At 51.1% G+C, this 22,469-nt stretch overlaps 2 protein-coding genes across 2 annotated transcripts in view; both read left to right on the forward strand.

Annotated features, from left to right (window-relative positions):
* Positions 1–20,928, forward strand: LOC133350691 (keratin-associated protein 4-3-like). The gene is made up of 3 exons (XM_061565333.1): positions 1–118; positions 211–803; positions 20,875–20,928. The coding sequence occupies exons 1-3, from the start codon at positions 1–3 to the stop codon at positions 20,926–20,928; spliced, it is 765 nt and encodes a 254-aa protein (XP_061421317.1).
* SMIM15 (small integral membrane protein 15) overlaps positions 14,951–22,469 on the forward strand; it is a 13,278-nt gene continuing 5,759 nt past the window's right edge. Inside the window, exon 1 of the mRNA XM_061563923.1 lies at positions 14,951–15,087. The gene's annotated coding sequence lies outside the window, so the exon portion shown is untranslated. The remainder of the gene's footprint in view (positions 15,088–22,469) is intronic.

The raw sequence follows: 22,469 nt of genomic DNA on the forward strand, positions 1-22,469 counted from the left end.
ATGCTGGTGAATGTGGCATCAGCTGTTCTGTACAGCCCCTGTAAACCCTCCTTCCCATGTAACAAGCTGGTGAACGTGGTATCAGCTGTTCTGTGCAGCTGCTGTAAACCCTCCCCATGTAACATGTTGGTGAACGTGGTATTATCAGCTGTTCCGTACAGCCCCTGTAAACCCTCCCCATGTAACATGTTGGTGAACGTGGTATCCCAGCTGTTCTGTACAGCCCCTGTAAACCTTCCCCATGTAACATGCTGGTGAACGTGGCATCAGCTGTTCTGTACAGCCCCTGTAAACCCTCCCCATGTAACACGCTGGTGAACGTGGCATCAGCTGTTCCGTACAGCCCCTGTAAACCCTCCCCATGTAACATGCTGGTGAACGTGGCATCAGCTGTTCTGTGCAGCCCCTGTAAACCCTCCCCATGTAACACGCTGGTGAACGTGGTATCAGCTGTTCCGTACAGCCCCTGTAAACCCTCCCCATGTAACATGCTGGTGAACGTGGTATCAGCTGTTCTGTACAGCCCCTGTAAACCCTCCCCATGTAACACGCTGGTGAACGTGGCATCAGCTGTTCTGTACAGCCCCTGTAAACCCTCCCCATGTAACACGCTGGTGAACGTGGTATCAGCTGTTCCGTACAGCCCCTGTAAACCCTCCCCATGTAACATGCTGGTGAACGTGGTATCAGCTGTTCTGTGCAGCCCCTGTAAACCCTCCCCATGTAACATGCTGGTGAACGTGGTATCAGCTGTTCTGTGCAGCCCCTGTAAACCCTCCCCATGTAACATGCTGGTGAACGTGGTATCAGCTGTTCTGTGCAGCCCCTTTAAACCCTCCCCATGTAACGTGCCTGCCGCGTTGACCCGGTCGCCAGTGAAAACGAGCTTCTTAGATCAATGGACCTAACCTGAAATAAACACTCACTGTACTACTGACTTTTGTTGTGTGTGGTGTATTGAGGTAGATTATAAACCGGTTAGGTGGGCAGCTTTACCCGAAACGGTTAATCCAACAGATTACACAGAAGAGATTAAACACACATCCTACACCAGTTGATGATGAGACATAGCAACATACCAACAACCCGCCATTCGCCACGAAGTGACGGTAACATCACCACGGCGCCTGTGCCAGGCTAGGTACACTTTGAGGCTACCACGTGAAGTGTCGAAAGCTCGCTGCTGACAGGAGATCTCGGGACAGACCCAGCAGGTGCCACGGGTTGACTGAGATGACCGGTAGATGCGCCACCAGCTGTACCCCCTTACTGTGCCAGGCTAGGTGCAAGAGATCTTGGGACAGACCCAGCAGGTGCCATGGGTTGGCCGAATGAGATGCCCGGTAGATGCACCACCAGCTGTACTGCCTACTGTGCCAGGCTAGGTGCAGGAGATCTTGGGACAGACAAAGCAGGTGCCATGGGTTGGCCGACTGAGATGACCAGTAGATGCACCACCAGCTGTAACCCCCCACTGTGCCAACTTTCTGCATTTTAGTCGCCCGGCGCTCCGCTCGTTGTTGTGAGCGTCGCTCCTCTGCCTTCCGTTGTTGTTGGAGGGCGACTGCCTCCAAATGCCCAGTAGCGTCCTTCACGAGCCTCCTCCTCCACAGAGGCTGATCTTGACACCGCTGGTACCGGTCATCGGCAAGTCCACTCAGCTCCACGTCCTCCCGTAGCGCATCACTCCATCTCAGCAACATTCCACACCACATTTTACACACACCCGCCAGTTTACAGCTTGCATTACACTACAGCGACACTCCACACATAATATGCACAAGTGGCACAAGTGACACAGGTTACACGTTCAGAATTAGAACCTTTATCCCGGGGGAAAAAAATCCGATGAGCTATAAAGATCTTTCCCCACAAATGTCCAGTAAGGGCGGGTCATAAAGTTCCAACAACAAACAATACAACAAAAACCTGATAGCAGTGCAAATTATAAGAAAAGTAAGCAAATCACAAAAAATTAATGAACTGTTTTATTTTACCAGGTAACGCCCACTGAGTTATTGTTTATTTTTCATACCTGGCCGCAAATGATAGCTCAACGAAGTGACTAATCATGTGGAAATGTCTAGCAGCCAAATAATCTAAACGCATTTTGATTTTAAACGTGGAAGAGGAAAAAATTAACCCGTAAAAACAAAGTTTTTCACTATAAATACTTTATATGCGTGGCGGCTTGAGTCCTCTCGTCCTCTCGCTTGAGATGGCTGCCACCTATGGGTCAAATGATTGTCTGCCAGCATTAAGCAATTGGTAATAAAATATTTTTTAAAAATTCCCTAAACAGTGTAAAATTTTGGAAAAAAATTTTCACGAAAATTAATTGTCACGCACAACGAGTCTGTGTGGGAAATGTCAGCTCGATTTGATCACGGGAAGTGGGTTAAAAAACGACCGAAAGATTTGCACGGTCGTAAGCAAGCAAGCAAGCATGCAAGCAAGCAAGCAAGCGAACTTAATATAAAGGATTTTAAATAAGTATAACCCGTAAAAACAAAGTTTTTCACTATAAATCCTGTATATGCGTGGCGGCTAGAGTCCTTTCGTCCTCTGGCTTGAGATGGCTGCCACCTATGGGTCAGATGATTGTCTGCAGTATTAAACAATTGGTAATTAAATATTTAATTTGTTTTCCCTAAACAGTGTAAAATTTTTAAAATTTTTTTTCACGAACATTAATTGTCACACACAACGAGTCTGTGTGGAAAATGTCAGCTCGATTGGATCACGGGAAGTGGGTTAAAAAAACGACCGAAAGATTTGCACGGTCGTAAGCAAGCAAGCAAGTGAACTTAATATAAAGGATTTTAAAAAACCGGAGGACCCAGAGACCAAAAAAAAATCCACTCGACCAGCGGGGAGAAAATGGGAACCCCAAAACACACCACAACATCATCACACACTTGATAATTCATCACATTATCACACGAAGATGGGTACACCATGGGTGGTGCAAACACACCACAGATCTCACACAGAACAATGTGACTTATACACACATATAGCTCACACATATACACACACACATTACATTCCACATCACAAAGACACACACACACAAGCACGCCAGAGATCACACAGTCCACATCTCACACACACGCCATACATCACACACACTCCACATCGCAGTTCACACAGACACGTATACTACAGATCACACACACACGTATACTACAGATCACACACACGCAGCCCACATCAGCTTACACAGATACACCATAGATCACACAAATGCACACTCCAAATATCACCGTTCAGAGACACATGCATACACACCATTTAGATCACACACGTATTCTGCATCACGGGTCAGAGACATACACACCATACATTACACACACACGCTCTACATCACAAACACATGCACATGCGTAGATGACACACAACATCGATTACACACACACACTCATCATAGATCACACACTCACACACAGCCCACAGATCACACACACACACAACATAGATTACACACACACTACGAATCACAGCTCATACAGACACATCATAGCCCATACACGCATCACATCACAGTACACACACACACACAGCCCACAGATCACACACAGTCCACATCACAACCCACACAGACACACAGCCCATAGATCACACACACACTCTACACATCACAGCCCACATAGACACAGCATGGACATGACGTCACACCACATCTCTCACACGCACTGTCCACACGTAAGTATATTGTCCTTTGACGTCACCGACAGTACAGTGCACCGTGGCTTACGTCACTCGGTACAGCATTATGTATGACGTCACACACACAACACAGCGTAGTGCGCGCATTACGTCACAGCGCGCGGTGTACTGTCGGCGATGACCCACAATCACCGTGACCCAGATGACGACCCCCCCCGCCCGCACATTCCCACCATACCCCCCCCTCATCCCCCCACCCGCCCATTCCCATAATACCCCCCCCTCATCCCCCCACCCACCCATTCCCACAATACCCCCCCCCCCCTCATCCCCCCACCCACCCATTCCCACAATACCCCCCCCCCTCATCCCCCCACCCACCCATTCCCACAATACCCCCCCCCCTCATCCCCCCACCCACCCATTTACACAATGCCCCACCCCCTCATCCCCCCCCCTCATCCCCCCACCTATTCCCACAATACCCCCCCCTCATCCCCCCACCCACCCATTTACACAATGCCCCCCTCCCTCATCCCCCCGCCCACCTATTCCCACAATACCCCCCCCCCTCATCCCCCCACCCATTCCCACAATACCCCCCCCCTCATCCCCCCACCCACCCATTTACACAATGCCCCCCCTCCCTCATCCCCCCGCCCACCTATTCCCACAATACCCCCCCCCTCATCCCCCCACCCATTCCCACAATACCCCCCCCCTCATCCCCCCACCCACCCATTTACACAATACCCCCCCCCCTCATCCCCCCCCCTCATCCCCCCACCCATTCCCACAATACCCCCCCCCTCATCCCCCCACCCACCCATTTACACAATGCCCCCCTCCCTCATCCCCCCGCCCACCTATTCCCACAATACCCCCCCCCTCATCCCCCCCCCTCATCCCCCCACCCACCCATTCCCACAATACCCCCCCCCTCATCCCCCCACCCACCCATTCCCACAATACCCCCCCCTCATCCCCCCACCCACCCATTTACACAATGCCCCCCCCCTCATCCCCCCACCCACCCATTCCCACAATACCCCCCCCCTCATCCCCCACCCACCCATTTACACAATGCCCCCCTCCCTCATCCCCCCGCCCACCTATTCCCACAATACCCCCCCCCCTCATCCCCCCCCCTCATCCCCCACCCGCCCATTCCCACAATACCCCCCCCCTCATCCCCCCACCCACCCATTCCCACAATACCCCCCCCTCATCCCCCCACCCGCCCATTCCCACAATACCCCCCCCTCATCCCCCCACCCGCCCATTCCCACAATACCCCCCCCTCATCCTCCCACCCACCCATTCCCACAATACCCCCCCCTCATCCCCCCACCCACCCATTCCCACCATACCCCCCCCTCATCCCCCCACCCACCCATTCCCACAATACCCCCCCCCCCTCATCCTCCCACCCGCCCATTCCCACAATACCCCCCCCTCATCCCCCCACCCACCCATTCCCACCATACCCCCCCCTCATCCCCCCACCCACCCATTCCCACAATACCCCCCCCCCCTCATCCTCCCACCCACCCATTCCCACAATACCCCCCCCTCATCCCCCCACCCACCCATTCCCACCATACCCCCCCCTCATCCCCCCACCCACCCATTCCCACAATACCCCCCCCCCTCATCCTCCCACCCGCCCATTCCCACAATACCCCCCCCCCTCATCCCCCCACCCACCCATTCCCACCATACCCCCCCCTCATCCCCCCACCCACCCATTCCCACCATACCCCCCCCTCATCCCCCCACCCACCCATTCCCACAATACCCCCCCCTCATCCCCCCGCCCACCCATTCCCACAATACCCCCCCCTCATCCCCCCGCCCACCCATTCCCACCATACCCCCCCTCATCCCCCCGCCCACCCATTCCCACAATACCCCCCCCTCATCCCCCCACCCACCCATTCCCACAATACCCCCCCCCCTCATCCTCCACCCGCCCATTCCCACAATACCCCCCCCCCCTCATCCCCCCACCCACCCATTTACACAATGCCCCCCTCCCTCATCCCCCCGCCCACCTATTCCCACAATACCCCCCCCCTCATCCCCCCCCCCCTCATCCCCCGCCCACCCATTCCCACAATACCCCCCCCTCATCCCCCCGCCCACCCATTCCCACAATACCCCCCCCTCATCCCCCCGCCCACCCATTCCCATAATACCCCCCCCCCCTCATCCCCCCGCCCACCCATTCCCACAATACCCCCCCCCCCTCATCCCCCCGCCCACCCATTCCCACAATACCCCCCCCCCTCATCCCCCCGCCCACCCATTCCCACAATACCCCCCCCCCTCATCCCCCCGCCCACCCATTCCCACAATACCCCCCCCCTCATCCCCCCGCCCACCCATTCCCACAATACCCCCCCCCCCTCATCCCCCCGCCCACCCATTCCCACAATACCCCCCCCCTCATCCCCCCGCCCACCCATTCCCACAATACCCCCCCCCCCTCATCCCCCCGCCCACCCATTCCCACAATACCCCCCCCTCATCCCCCCGCCCACCCATTCCCACAATACCCCCCCCCTCATCCCCCCGCCCACCCATTCCCACAATACCCCCCCCCCCCCCCTCATCCCCCCGCCCACCCATTCCCACAATACCCCCCCCTCATCCCCCCGCCCACCTATTCCCACAATACCCCCCCCCCTCATCCCCCCCCCTCACCCCCCCGCCCACCCATTCCCACAATACCCCCCCTTATCCCCCCGCCCACCCATTCCCACAATACCCCCCCCCCTCATCCCCCCGCCCACCCATTCCCACAATACCCCCCCCTTATCCCCCCGCCCACCCATTCCCACAATACCCCCCCCCCTCATCCCCCCGCCCACCCATTCCCACAATACCCCCCCCCCTCATCCCCCGCCCACCCATTCCCACAATACCCCCCCCTCATCCCCCCGCCCACCCATTCCCACAATACCCCCCCCTCACCCCCCCGCCCACCCATTCCCACAATACCCCCCCCCTCATCCCCCCACCCACCCATTCCCACAATACCCCCACCCTCATTCCCCCCCCCCCCCGCCTGCTCTGTCTGCCGGGCGCATTATGAGGGACAATGGCGCGAGGGGTGTGGGGGTCACACGGGGACTGATCAGTGTTAGAGGACTTGTGGTGGTGTCCAGTGTTAGAGATGTGGATCGGCGAGCGTTAGGCACGCATACGGCTCGCAACCATTGTGTTTGTGGTAGAGCTAGGGCTCGTGTGAGTGTTAGGGGTACGGCTATGACTTGGGCTATAACCGTAGGGCTAGCCTAGCGTTTCGATCTACGGCGAATGTTCGCGTCAGGGCGATTGTGAGTGATTTAAGACCGCGTCTATTATTCGAGATTGGGCTATAATTAGTGTTAGGGGTAGACCTATGACGTGTCAGAGTTAGCAATACGTCTGCGATTAGTGTCAGGGTAGGGATGTGAATTCCGTTCGAGTTAGGACTATCATTATTAGTGTGGTTAGGGATAGAGCTATGGCTATAGCGTTGTGGTAATTGTAGTTACGTCTTGGATTAGGGATAGTGGTATGGGTTTAGTGTTTTCGCTGTAGTAGGCATGCGTCTGAGAGTCTGGGTAGAGCTATGGGTACACAGTAGTGTTATGGCTATGTTAGGCAAGAGTCTTGGATTAGGCATCTGGGTATGGCTATCGTGTTATGGCTACGGTAGGCTTGACTCAAAGTCTTGCATTCGGGCTCGTGTTTGGATTAGGGTTGCATCGCTCGGCTCTGAATTTCCTAGAAAGAGACTAACAGCCCTCTTTGTCTGTGCATGTTCAGCACGTCACTATCGAGTGCTGTCTGAAAATGCCCACGGGAGCACCCACGAGGTCAACTCAACCTTGCATGAGCACGCGTGTAAGACAACACCGGTGGGGAGACAAAGGCGGATTGGCCGTACTAACCCCTCCTCGTTTGTTTCGTCAGCCTTGCTTAATAGGCGCTAATAGCACCCCTCTCCCCCCCCCCCCACCGAACCGTATATGATGCTGAATTGGTGATCTATGTGGTGTGTGCCAGTGTGTGGTGCGGAGGAGCGACGCTCACAACAACGAGCGGAGCGCCGGTGGATAAAGCACAGCAAGTTGGCACAGTAGGGGGCACAGGTGGTGCATCAGTCAGTCATCTCAGTCAGTCAACCTGTGGCACCTGGGTCTGCCCCGTGACCTCCTGCCAGCGGGCGTTCGACACTTCACGTGGCCTCAAGGTGCACCTAGCCTGGCACAATAGTGGTGACGTCGCCGCCACTTAGTGGCGAATGGCGGTTGTTGTTGGTGCTCGCTAACAGTGCGTGCCCCAACAACAGCCTGCTAAGTCGATACGAGGGATCTTTGTTGTACGAACCGGTTCTGGGTCTTCACAAGGTCAACTGAAACATGAGTACCCGATGCAGGGTGACATTAGAACTGGGAGGGAGACAAAGACGACTTTGGGGGAGAGAGGGGCTGTGTTGACCGCACCACCTCCTCCTCGTGTGCTGTGCTTATTATAGCCTTGTATGCAACACACAATGATCACGAGAATCGTTTTTGAGAATAAAATAAATAATATAAATAAACGTGATTCGCTTAAATAATAAAAAGTGTCATTATTACACATTCCATCAGGCGCACGGCCGATTTCAGCAGGCATTGGTTCAACACAAGCAGATCTCTGGACCGGTGTCTCGTTAGCAGTCACGCTGAGTGGTTTGAATCAATGCTTGTCTACTGCCAGATGTTTATCGACAAGGACCCTCCCTGAGAGTAAGACTGTGGGGTCCTGCTTGGACGCAAAACCACGTAAGACAAAACCAAAATAACCATCGTACTAATCCTAGCTAGCCTTTAATAGGTGCTCGCTAACATCACATACCCCAGCCGCCTAATGCAGGCTATCCCAGGGGGCTAATCTTTGTCTTTGTTCCATAAGATAATTACACAGAGGAGAGGCTCTCGAGCCGGGGATTTAAATCACGTGGCCACGGGTCCACGTGTACACAGCGACCGCGTGTGCACGTGTGCTCTTCCACAATGACCTCACCGCTCCCCCTACAGACACAACGCCCATTGAGTGGATTGATTGATTGATGGGCACCCCCCTTGTTTCAATACCTGAGAGACACAGAGCGCGCATTGAGATGATGATTATCTTCTTTGATTTGGGAAGGAGACGTGGAATTCTGCAATTACACGTGTAGCGTGTATAGACAGGCCATTGTTTTGTCTATCCACTGCTGGATGAGGGTATCCCCAACGTCGTGATGGTCGAATGGGTTTATTTGACTATAATCTAGTTTTTAAGTTTTCGTGACTGCAATAGGGCTGCTGTAACAAGAGGCTAGCTAAGGCTGGCCTCTTGTCACAGCAGCCCTTTTGCCCACTTCAGCAATTGTTTGCTTGCTGTGGTTGTCCCACCTGACGACGGACGCTTGTGTTGCGCCCGAAACGTCGTGATTAAATTTATTTAACTTTTTTTATACCTACGTGACTTTAACGAAAGAACCAAGAGTATTTATTTGACTATACTTCACCACGCTGGTTAGTACGGGGAGCATAGTACAGTACAGTAATGTAATATTTTTACATGGCCTAATTGTTCTTTATTAGACATTAGTAGAAGGCGCCTTACACATAAATGTAAATTATTAATCGTTTTTTTTATTTTGCGTCTCCGACACAGCCATAATGAACCCCATGCAGTGCCCGCTTATACATCTCACAGGGGGCCGTCTAAGCTGATGGGATGTGTAAAACAAAGTTATATTTTTTTACGTGGAGGGAGGCGTATTGTCTGCTTCCTTATGTAATGCTTATATATTCTCCACAACGACGCCAATAATTACGTTGTTACATTCGTCAATAACATTGCTCGTAAAGGCAAAACATATATAGGTGACGTTTCGGGCAATGACCTATTCATTACGGTATTCGAAGCCGACAATCCAAGCTCGTCTCCCCGCAGGCTCGCATCGAACCCCCTGCAAAAACAAACCCCACGACTCCAATTCCCCTCGGGCCATCTCCGAATGCGTCCTCACCAGAGGCCGTGTTGTTCGCTTGAAACGACGGTGCTGCCGCAGATTTCTAAACTCATCAGAGAGTCCAGAGGTGGCTTTGAAGCGTCGCTTGCTCCATTGACAAACAGCGTAAACCCCCCCCACCACCATCTCCTCCTGCTCCTCATCATCCCCGTGCATCACACGGATACACAAGTGCAAAGCAAGCAAGTGTTTCTATAGACAGATAATGAAAGCCAGTGGAATAATGGATGTTTTGTTTTCTCTCCTTGAGATGTGGATCTAGATTTTGCAGACGGTGTTGCATTATTCATAAAATTAGGCAGATCAAAAAAAGAGATACAATTCGTCGCAAACAACAATGCGCTAGGAAACTCGATTATTCGAGTTCGATTGCCGGTCACGGTTGACTTAACATCAGTGTCGATTTATATCTAAACCGGTTCCTCGGTTTTCCCACCTTAGTATGATTAAACCCTCAGCACCAACACGGAGGGGAAGAGACGCTTTAATCCAGCAGCGAATTAATAGGCGTAAGAAAGTCTAGATTTGAAGCTTTCGTGACTGCAAGGATCCATACTCTTTGGTTCTTTCGGTAAAGTCACGTAGGTGAAAAATAAAAATAAATAAAATAAATAAATTATTTTCTTTTTCTTTTATTTCTACGTGACTTTACCGAAATAACCAAAGAGTAAGCGTAAGAGAACCACGTGTGTTGTTTTAAACCACACGGGGATGGTGCCGTGGGGTGTTTTGATTTTCACACTGGAGTGACAATCGAGAACTCGCCAGTTGGTTCTGGGGCCGTCCATAAATGACGTCACGCATCTAAGGGGGAGGGGGTCAAACATTTGTGACGATGTGTGACGAGGGGGGGGGGGGGTTGAGAAATGTGACGTCACATCAAAATGCGCAACTTAAAAAAAACTCGACAACACGTTCTGCTTAATAAAATAGACTTTTTAATAAATGTTTTCTCCTACAACATCAGAGTGCAGCGCCACATTAAATACGTACTACAATGACAATAGTTTAAAGCGATTTGAAGCCTGTTTTATTTTTTTGGAGGGGGGGGGGCAGAGCTTTGTGACGTCATATTTGAGGGGGGGGTCTGACGTTTTGTGACGCCGTGCGACGTTGGGGGGGGGGGGTCAAGAATCGTCCAAAATCGCGTGACGTCATTTATGGACGGCCCCTAATCTTTCCTGACACGGCTATCTGGCTTGACCGCCTGCATGTGAAATATAGTTTTTGCTCTGCATCGTACGGAAGAAGAAGATTCAATGGGAAGTTGTGGTGTAAAGTGTGGGTAGACCCCCCCTCTTAGAAAGCTGTACTGGCCAACGTCACGTTATAGAGCAGCGGTCGGGAACCTATGGCTCGCGAGCCATATATGGCTCGTTCGATGACGGCATATGGCTCCCAGACAATTTTGAGTTGAAAAAAATAAAATAAAAAATCAGTTTGGAACTGATTTTAAAATACTTGTGATATTGCTTAATAATACTGTGTCATTTTTAAATAAACAGAAATTCGTTTTGAAGATAAATTTCACGGGTCACGGGGCCTCAACGCCTGCATGAAGCTCAACCTCACCACGTATGAACCTGACTACAAGGCCATCAGCAAAACCACGCGGCACCAGAAGTCGCATTAAAAGTAAGACATATTAATTTATTATACGTTAAAAATACTATATGGCTCTCAATGCAATATATTTAGAAATATTTGGCTTTTATGGCTCTCCCAGTCAAAAAGGTTCCCGACCCCTGTTATAGAGGCTCTCTCGGATGTTGGCTATCAACAACAAGGCAACTCCTATGACTAATTGGGAATGGGACGCAAGCGTAGGATTGATCACCCTGTCGCTGGCCGCCTTTGGGGAGGGTGTATAGTATGAAAGGCCGAAACACCCTAGGAACCAAAGGGTCACTACTGACGATGCGCTCCCCAAATTTCACCAGGCTCACTGTTCATGAACTCTTGGAAGTGCTTGCACAAAGGATAGTAACATCTCATCCTGTGTTCTTTGGAATCTGAATTTAGTGAAGGCCCACCTCCACTGGCAGACGGGAGTGAGCAAGCAGAATCAGGATCTTTAAACTCGAGTGTCTTGTACGCATGCTGAACTTCGTTCGCGCCGTACGGAGGCCAACCGCGCTATAAATCGAAGGTGCGCGATTTTGGCGGATAATTAATTAGCTGCTGCTGATGACGACGACGAGAGTGAGGCAATTGCGATTCCGTACGAAATAAATCACGCGTGAATGTAATTAAATGTGCTTTGTAGGGAAACTACAATAAGGCAATCCAGGACAGATGCACACACCGCGAGCAGAGGCCAGCCCCAAACAATCCCCTCCTCGCGTGTTAAATGACCCAGCTCGGCCCACGTGCTCACTCCGCTCACCACGCGAGCCCCGACCGCCAATCCCCAGCCACGTGGTCGTTCCTTTTAAACCCCCTCCAATATCCCCCCCCCACCCCTATCGCCCCGCCCACTCCTCAATCGCCCCGCCCACTTCACCCATCGCCCCGCCCACTCCTCAATCGCCCCGCCCACCTCACCCATCGCCCCGCCTACTCAATCGCCCCGCCCACTCCTCAATCGCCCCGCCCACTTCACCCATCGCCCCGCCCACTCACCCATCGCCCCGCCCACTCCTCAATCGCCCCGCCCACTTCACCCATCGCCCCGCCCACTCACCCATCGCCCCGCCCACTCACCCATCGCCCCACCCACCCATCGCCCCGCCCACTTCCACCCATCGCCCCGCCCACCCACCCATCGCCCCGCCCACCCATCGCCCCGCCCACTTCCACCCATCGCCCCGCCCACTTCCACCCATCGCCCCGCCCACTTCCACCCATCGCCCCACCCACTTCCACCCATCGCCCCGCCCACTTCCACCCATCGCCCCGCCCACCCACCCATCGCCCCACCCACCCATCGCCCCGCCCACTCCACCCATCGCCCCGCCCTTTCACGCCCAACTCCCCCCCCCTCCCTGATCCTTGCGCAGCCAATGACGGCGCACGCCTCAGTCACTACTGTCGCGTGCAGAGGGAACGTCAAGATGTGTAAGGGGTCGCGGCGAACTGTTTGTAAATTCATTTAAACTCAACACGGTCGTCAAGATCACTGTGTTGTGTGTGGGGGCCTTTAACATGAAATATATGGTAGGCAACGTTTCGGGCAATGACCCTTCTTCATAGCACATACGTAGAGAGGCCAGAGAGCGAGAGTGGATAATAAGAGTTGGAGACTATTTTACTCCCAGGGGCCTGATAAGAATGACATGAACATGTTTCCAAATGGACAGTTTTTTAATTGACATATGCAGTTAGCTATTGATTAAATTTGAGTTAAGAAAATAACTTTATATCTCCTTCGCATGTCTGTCACTCTGCAAAATGAATAAGAGTACTTTAGTACACATGCCACACAGCCTTTTTGTGGTGGAATGTGCATTTTGGTTTAGGGGGCGTCCATAAATGACGTCACGCACCTATTGAAGGGGGGGGTCAGACATTTGTGACGATGTGTGACGGGGGGGGGGGGAGAAATGTGACGTCACATCAAAATGCACAACTTTAAATATAGACAACACGTTCTACTTGATTAAATAGACTTTTTAATAAATTCTAGATTTGAAGCTTTCGTGACTGCAATGATTCATATTCTTAGGTTTTTTCGGTAAAGTCACGTAGGTCAAAAAACATTAAAAAGTAAAATAAAATAAAAATCACGACGTTTCGGAGGCAACACAAGCTTCCGTCTTCAGGTGGAACCGTCACAGCCACGACAGCTGTATCAAGTAAATGAGAGATTGCAGAAGCCACCACTCCGTTTATATAATGGCTCTTACTCCACCACCTCCTCCAACCATTATATAAACGGAGTGGTGGCTTCTGCAATCTCTCATTTACTTTTTAATAAATGTTTTCTCCTGCAACATCAAAGTGCAGCGTCACATTAAGTGCAGGCATTGTGTAGTAGTATTACGACCGTGGTCATTACACCCCGCAGTATTAATCAGGGTGGGGGGGAAGGGCTCTGGATTCGAACCGCAAACCTCTTGCAAGGAGGCCACGTTTGTAGACGCGAGACGCGTGATGGGTTCAAGACGGTGCAGTCTTCATCCAGCCGCAGATTGACCGTGTGGCCTGACCGGTGATGATCGTGGATGATATATTCTTTGTTCTTTCGGTAAAGTCACGTGGATAGAAAATTATAATAAAATTACAAAAAAATAAAAGCAAAAAAAACCACGACGTTTCGATCGCAACCAAAGCGGTCTTTTTCTCTCCGCCTGATGAAGACCGCTTGTGTTGCGATCGAAACGTCGTGGTTTTTTAGCTTTTATTTTATTTGTATTTATTTTTTCTATCTACGTGACTTTACCGAAAGAACCAAAAATATGAATTCCTGCAGTCACGAAAGTTTTAAGTCATCGTGGATGATGGTGATGACGGTGGTGATCGTGGATGATGGTGATGATGATGGTGATGATGGTGGTGGTCGTGGTTGACCGTCAATGATGGTGATGATGGTGACCGTGGGTGATGGTGATGATTGTGGTGATTGTGGTGATGATTGTGGTAGTCGTGGTTGACCGTGGATGATGGTGATGATGATGGTGGTGATGATTGTGGTGGTCGTGGTTGACCGTGAATGATGGTAATGATGGTGACCGTGAATGATGGTGATGATGGTGATGATGAATTGTGGTGATGGTAACGAGAAGTGGTTGGCCGTGAATGATGGTGATGATGGTGGTGGTGATGGTGAACGAGGAGTGGTTGGCCGTGAATGATGGTGATGATGGTGATGATGGTGGTCGTGGTTGACCGTGAATGATGGTGATGATGGTGGTGGTGATGGTGAACGAGGAGTGGTTGGCCGTGAATGATGGTGATGATGGTGATGATGGTGGTGATGGTCGTGGTTGACCGTGAATGATGGTGATGATGGTGATGATGGTGGTGGTGGTGATGGTGAACGAGGAGTGGTTGACCGTGAATGATGGTGATGATGGTGGTGGTGATGGTGATGATGGTGGTGGTGATGGTGAACGAGGAGTGGTTGGCCGTGAATGATGGTGATGATGGTGGTGGTGATGGTGATGATGGTGGTGGTGATGGTGAACGAGGAGTGGTTGGCCGTGAATGATGGTGATGATGGTGGTGGTGATGATGGTGGTGGTGATGGTGAACGAGGAGTGGTTGGCCGTGAATGATGGTGATGATGGTGGTAGTGGATGATGGTGACCGTGGGTGATGGTGAACGAGGAGTGGTTGGCCGCGGTCCCTTACCTCGTGAATCTTCCCGCCGCCAACTTCCCTCTCCCACCCGCTTCGCGCCGGACCTTCGCCTCGGTTAGGTGAGAGAGTTTGGAGTTTAACAAACATTTTTAAATTAAAACAACATTTACAACTTCACCAAGCGTCGTCTTGAAGCGGCGCGTGTAAACATTTGTTTTGTTATTTTGGTGTCACAGTTGGATGTTTAATAATAACGACGAGTTCTTTTTGGGTTGTTAGACGCAGCGAGGTACAGTGAGGTAGGCCTCTGTGGTTGACTAGGCCGCTAAAGATTAAAGTTAATTGACGATTAGTGAGCAAATATTTACATGTTTAGAATGCCGTGCCGCGTTAAATCAGTTCAGCAGTGGACTATGATCGTGGTTCATAAAATATAAATGTTCAATGTCAATCGCGAACCCCGTTGATTGTTGTGCGCGTTTGAAATGACGCAATGCGACTTTGCTAATTCCGCGTCGTCTCCCAAAGTTACTTTATCGACCTTTCGTGAAAGTTGGTTCCGCAGTGTCAGCGTCGACAATTGCCGACGGCAAGTTTATTGGGTTTTTTTTTTCTTTCCCGCGCGTCGTTGTTGCAAGACGCAACTGGGCATCTTGATTGAGCTTTAGCGGCGAGCGATTACCCGAACCTAGCCCCCTGGCAAACCTCTCCCATCACCACCAGAACTTTGTGCAGCAGATGATTTGATGCAGGGCTAAACAAAAATGATACTGGTAGGCACATCCTGGTTACACCAGCCCACAGGGGATTATTGTGTCCGTCCGTCCGTCGTGCAGGGAGGGGCTGGGTGGGGGTGGGGCTGGGTGGGGAGGGGCTGGATGGGATGGGGCTGGGTGGGGAGGGGCTGGGTGGGGAGGAGCTGGGTGGGATGGGGCTGGGTGGGGAAGGGCTGGTCACCCCGTGGTGCCCTTATTAAACTCAACGTTTAACCTACTCACGCCGGCTTGTGCCCGCCCTCACAGTCGGGCATATTTGCGGAATACACCACGCCGCCGTTGACCCTGGCCATTAACCGAGCACCCCAACGTTCCTACCAGCTCCCTCCGCAGGAAAGTTTTTGTTGTTGCGGAGACCGTTAAGTCAGCGGCCGCGAGGCGAATTAAATGAAGCTGAGTTCCCCGCCTCTATTTAAATGAACAGAGTAACGTGTTTTGTTTTATTGCTACTAATCACTGCAATTCCAACAACATTTATCTGCTGCTGCCATAAGTAAATCATGCCCAGCATTCAGCACTTAAAAATATATATATTCTTTCTCTATTTGTGCAAACTGTGCACAGTGTACACAGTATATTCTTTCAATTGTTGATTGTGTTGTCTTCTTACCATTGTAACACTGGATTATCCTTGGCTGTCCACAGCTGGGCATGGATCACCGATGTGCCCCTAATCATGGTAGACGTACACTCCTATTGTCTATCTACTGCTGGATGAGGGGTCCTCTTTCATTCATTCATTCATGCGGGTCGTTTGGGTTGTGTCACCGTGCATTCACTTCACAAGCCTGGCTTGGTGAAGGCGGGGAGCGTAGACGAGGGAGCGTGGTGGTACAGCAAAACTAAATTCTGTATATTTCGATTTAAAGCTTTCGTGACTGCAGGGATTAATCTTCTTGGTTCTTTTGGTAAAGTCACGTAGAATGGAAATAATAAATAAAATAATAAAAATTAAACAGGGAAATGTTCCGGCGCCGGGTGTGTCATTCAGACTCTGTCTTTCCGACAGACCTGTTTTCCACCTGAGGACGTCTGTCTCCTCGACAGACCTGTTCTCCACCTGAGGACGGCTGCTTGCGTTGTGGCCGAAACGTCGTGAGAATGATTTTATTATGTTTTATTATTATTTTATTATTTTTATTCTACGTGACTTTACCGAAAGAACCAAGAAGATAAATTCTGTATATTTCTGCAACTGTCCGCTTTGTAGTCCCCGCAGCCTGTTCACGCCTGCTATACTCAGAGTGGCCGTCTCGCGGCAATTCAGGCTCCTCACAACCCTTCTTCGCGTACCGAGGACCTGACGACACATTGCGGGTGATTTGGTCATCGAGCCGGGAATGATTCCGAGGACCCATATTACACTCTAGACTCTGTACCTGGCCACGGCTCGTAGATGATCTCAAATAAGAGCGGAATTCATCCACGTCTACCATGATTTTTAATGCCCGTATTAAAGGCCTGTCGTGGGCTGATAAATGACGCAGCATTGTAATAGCTGACACTCTGTAGACATTCTCTACTCACACGTATTATGTGTCATTTTATATTTAAACAGTGATCTCTCTTTGGTTGTAAACACGACTATTATTTTTCTTTATGCGTGGGAACAGCCGAATGATGAGTCATTCTCTCTGTCACTCCCCCTGACTTAATGTCTGGTAATTGTCCGCGTACGGTTTTTTTTGTTTTAGAAAGTGTCGAACCATTGAGCGCGTTTTGCAACAACAACAAAAAGAGCCGCCACGTGATAACAACCTCCAGGGCGGCGTTAATACGCGAAAACTCTCGTCCCGATCCAATGACGTGAGATAGAGGGCCAAATAATTCACGCCCGGTACGTGTCACCACCACCACGTTCAGCAAGAACGGTCGTTAACATAATTGCCACGTGCGGCTCGGGATAGGTGGTGGGTGGGGGGGGGGGTTAAAGTCAGACAGACCTAGCCGGCGCCGGAACAATTCACTGGTTCGAGTCCAGGTTTCAGCAGCCCGTGATTAAGTCGGGATCTCTGGATTAGCCATGTTGATGGTCTCAGGCCAGGTCCGCCAATTCACAGCATTGCGCATTGACACCCCCATAGACTTACATAAGAAACTCGTGGCCATGTGTTTTACCAATTGAGTAATTTGCAAGTTTTCATTTTGCAGATTTAATAAAGTCAAGGGATCATGAACATCCACTGTGAAGCGGATTGCGAATATTTTATATGTTGAGAGTGAAATTGATACCCTGCCGAAATGAGCATTGAGGTAGTGCCCAACTCCTACTTTCAGCCCTGGCCCAGTGGTAGAAATTCCATATTCCCATGGTGGGGGTGAATTCATGTATAGGACAACCACTGTTGACTTACCCACCAAGAGGTACCCATTTTATCAACCCCGGACGGATGATGGCGTGAGTTAGCACCCCAGCCAGGAATCGAACTCGCTAACTTCCGATTGCGAGCTGCTCGCGCTACCCCACGGTAGCCACGTGGTCAGCCAACACATTCCTGCGGAGGGAGCTGGTAGGAACGTTGGGTTGCTCGGTCAATGGCCAGGGTCAACGGCGGCGTGGTGTATTCCGCAAATATTGGCCGACTGTGAGGGCGGGCATAAGCCGGCGTGAGTAGGTTACACGTTGAGTTTTATAAGGGCACCACGGGGTGACCAGCCCCTCCCCACCCAGCCCCACCCCTCCCACCCCCCACCCAGCCCCACTCAGCCCCTCCCCACCCTCCCCACCCAGCCCCTCCCCACCCAGCCCCTCCCCACCCTCCTTTCTCCACCCAGCCCCACTCCTCCCATTTTTGGATGCACGACAGACGGACGGACACAATAATCCTCTGTGGGCTGGTGGAACCAGGTGGTTCCTACCAGTATAATCACGGTACATATCATCCCGCAACTTTGTCGCAGATCATCTCTGTTGTTCGACACGACCGTGTTTCAAGGATGAGACACTGAATGGCAAAACCAGTCCCGATTTGGCTTGCAATGAACCAGTCCTGTTGAAAGTATGTGTGCTTCTCAGAAGCCCGTGGCATCAATAGGTTGTGTAAAATACTTGTGTGGTTTTTTTTTTATTTTACACGGAGAGACGGATATGTGCGAATTGAGATATTGTGTCTGCTTATCTTTTTTTTGAGTTATCTATTTTATTAGTCAACCACCCAACCAGTATTTCAACTTCGCGACACAAGCCACATGGCCGGTTACTACACCCGGAATTACTAACCAGGGCAGCTGTGGGTTTCGAACCTCAGGTTGGAACATCGCGTGCTATCGGCTATGGCCACGTCACCGCCCCTGGGTGCTTGCGGCTGCTGGGGGCTGTCGGTCGCGTAGCAGTGAGCCCCCTCGATGGGTTGAACGATCGGTGAGGGCGGCAGATGACGGAACAGCTGACGTGTGCTTTACGAGCGCAGCCCGTGGTGGAGGAGACTCGTTGCACTGTTTGCCGTTTTCCAGAAAGCGCCGATTCCTTTTTTTTTGTTTTGGTTTGCCCAACACGTTTTGTGTTGCCAAATCTGCAACCGGTTCCCTTGGGTCCTTCTGTGCTTTGTGTTGAGTTTCGACTAAGTTTGGCCAGATCCCTGCGGTGTGGGGGAGAGCGGTAGATGGAGAGAACTGCTGGTTGATTGTGTTGAGTGTCTTTCACTACAGCCTTATCAGCTTCTTTATGTGCACGGCATATTACACATTTTAAGCGTTGCAGAAGAGAAATGCGTTCGGCTGGTTTCAAGGAAGACGCGTGACGTTTAAGATTGTTTTCGCAATTACACAGCTGAAAGTATTCACTCTTGCGGGTCGGTGGTCTAAACCGAGCGTGCGTGTACGATACACGCAGTATGGTGGGCACGCTGCAGTTAGTCGATCGACAGGTCGTGTGTGGGTAATCCCACCTGCCCCAAGACATCTGACCAGCGTGGAAGAGTAGGTGGAGGCACTGCAGCCAGTAGTGGCGTTAGCGAGCAATTGCAGGGCTGCGCTTTTGCCTCGGCATTGATGTCACGTGACATGCAAGGCATTTTGGGTGACCGATTCCGTGATCACAATCCTGCTTTGTGCTCTAGAAATCACCGCTTATGTATTTTATGACTTAGATTATATACTTTCCAGCCTACACAGACATTTTTTTGTTCGATATGATGTTTCTCTCGTTTGCGGGAAAGCATTAGAATCTGTTCAGACTGCACTTGATAACAAACCAATACAATTTTTTGGGAAAACGTTATGTTACATTGATCAAGTTTGATCTTTTTGGATTTCCAGCCAATCTCAACCCACCAATGGATAGAAGGCCTCACCACTACCATGTTGGTTACAAACAATTCGTATGTTTCTTCGCTACGCTGGTCAGCGCTAGTTGGGTCAAAGGATAGCACCGAGGCCTAAGGACCAGTTCTGACGTCACTCGCAACCGCCGATATGCGATAGCCACGTCTGAGACTCGAACTGAGGTCACCGTGTTCGCACCGCGGCACGCTGACCACTTGACCACCGCTGCTGAACCGCCCTTTCGATGTATCTGCTGCTCGTATTTTATCAGCCGTGGGTTTCTGTCGCTTCGCAACCTCACCGTCGGAGTTTTAACTCCGCTCTGTTCTCTTTGCGCAGCGTTTGTTGTTGTTGTTTTGTTAACGCCCGGCCTCGCTAATAGAAATACGATTGGTCAAGCGGAAAATTGGTTTAAAGCAATGGGGGATGGGGGGGGCTTTAGATTAGCAACGATGCTGTTCCCCTTTGTATTAGCACACACAGCGCACATCGCAACAAAACAAAGCCCGACTTGCCAACAAAAATGTTTAGTATGGCCCTAACCAGCATAGTGTTTGGACTCTGGCTGCTTTACAATTTTGACTTTTAACTCGCTTGTGGCTTTTTTTTTGGAATGGTCCTCAGCGTGGAATTCGGCCCATTGATTGCGATGGAGGCGTTGGATGTAAGCGCTGGTTTGGGCTCGTGCGAATCATTCCAAGTCGTACCCTTGCTAAGGGTACGCTTGGGAAAATTATTCTGCTTAGGTTCGACTTCGTCAGAAACGTCACCGCCGCATCTGTGACCGGTTCTCCCCACGATCGAGAGCTCGGTTCGAGGGAGACGGCTGCCGCTTTGTGGACGCGTCGCCCCGTCTCGATGCGCAAGCTCCAGCAAGTCGCGCACTTCGGTTCGCGGTTCGACGTGCAAAGTGGACTGTGACCCTCATAGGAATGGCGCCTGCCCCCCCCGTGCTCTCCCCCGTGATTCCGTGGATCAAACAAATCACTCGAGACACCGGTGTACGGCGGCAAGAACAGTTTATGCGACTGCTGTCGCAAGAGATCACACGTTTGACGCAACGGTCCTCCGTCGCCGACTGTTGCGTGACGAATTAATTGAATTGTAGGTTCGGTTTGAGTCGGCCGTCGCCCTGGCTGCAACGTTGATCGCGTCTGAGCCAGCCGCCCCTTTGTCTACCCGGCGGCGTGAATGCGTATGGCGCAGTCGGGCGATCAGTCGGCAGGCCATTCGTGTGTGGTGGGCATTATTATTTTTATTATTGCACGTGATGGCAGCAGCATTGTGGTTCAGGTGGTCGATGCCAATGACCAAGGTCTGTTTGCTGCTGGCCACGATGAGAGGGCTACAGCAGCTACAGAGATTCCTTGTAAAAAGGTTTCAGTTTTGTTGCCATAAAAAAGGGGGAAAACCCTGTTCTTTCAGCTATAGAGAATTTGCGTGGTGCTGCTGTTCCTCCTCCTCCGTTGAAGGAGAGTAGATCACAGTGGTATTTACTGTGCGGGCCATAGTTTCGGTTTTATGGCCACAGTCACACTACTAAGGAGATGTAGACGTCACCCTGATGATGCTGTGATGCTGTTCATTCGTTACACCAGTGTTTTGGTGGGTTAAAGTGTGGGCACTCCCCCACCTTGCAAGACATCTGGGTGGCGTGGAAGTTCTGGAGAGGGGCTTTCTGGAGCTGCCTGTGGTGGAGGCCCTTCTGCTAGCAGTGCTATGAGCAAGCAATTGCGGGGCTGCACCCTTACTGGTTTAGGTTATTTGCCCACTGCTATAAATTCCCACGTGGTGATAAGCAACTTCGTTGAGCTATCTATTTGTGGTGGACAGGTCACTTCTGAAAAAAAAGCTAGAAAGCTCAGTGGGCATTACCTGGTAAAATAAGCAAAAAAACCGTATCGAATAGTTTGAGTTAGGATGAGGTCAAACATTTAATGGTAAGATATAACTTTGGAAACACATTTTTTGAGTAGATTGGGTTTATGTTAGGCTTGGGGCTTAGTCAGACACACTTTAATGCTTGGAGTAAATTATTTATCGATCAAATCGATACTTAGGCTGAAGGTACATGCATGCGCCAAAGTTGGCAAGACGTTAACTCCCTCGCCTGGTATGCAGGAGGTGGTGGGTTCGATCCCGACCCTGACGCCTGCTGCTGTATATTTAGAGTTTGCGTGTCTCTCTCTCATCATCATCATCACAGTGGCTAGGAGATGTTGACTACCTCGCCTGGTATGCAGGAGGTCGTGGGTTCGATCCTGACCCTGACGCCTGCTGTATATTTGGAGTAGTTTGCGTGTCTCTCTCTTTCCGTGGTCGCGTGGATTTTTTCCAGGTCCTTGGGTTTTTCAACTCCACATTTAGAATCACCATCATCTGGTTTGAGTATTTAGCTCCTATAAATTTCCACACGATGATGATGCGCCACTTTGTTGAGTTATCCATTTGTGATAGCCAGG

The sequence above is a fragment of the Lethenteron reissneri genome, chromosome 4, assembly GCF_015708825.2.
Source record: "Lethenteron reissneri isolate LAM-NWPU_2019-01 chromosome 4, ASM1570882v1, whole genome shotgun sequence".
In the NCBI taxonomy this organism is placed as follows: domain Eukaryota; kingdom Metazoa; phylum Chordata; class Hyperoartia; order Petromyzontiformes; family Petromyzontidae; genus Lethenteron; species Lethenteron reissneri.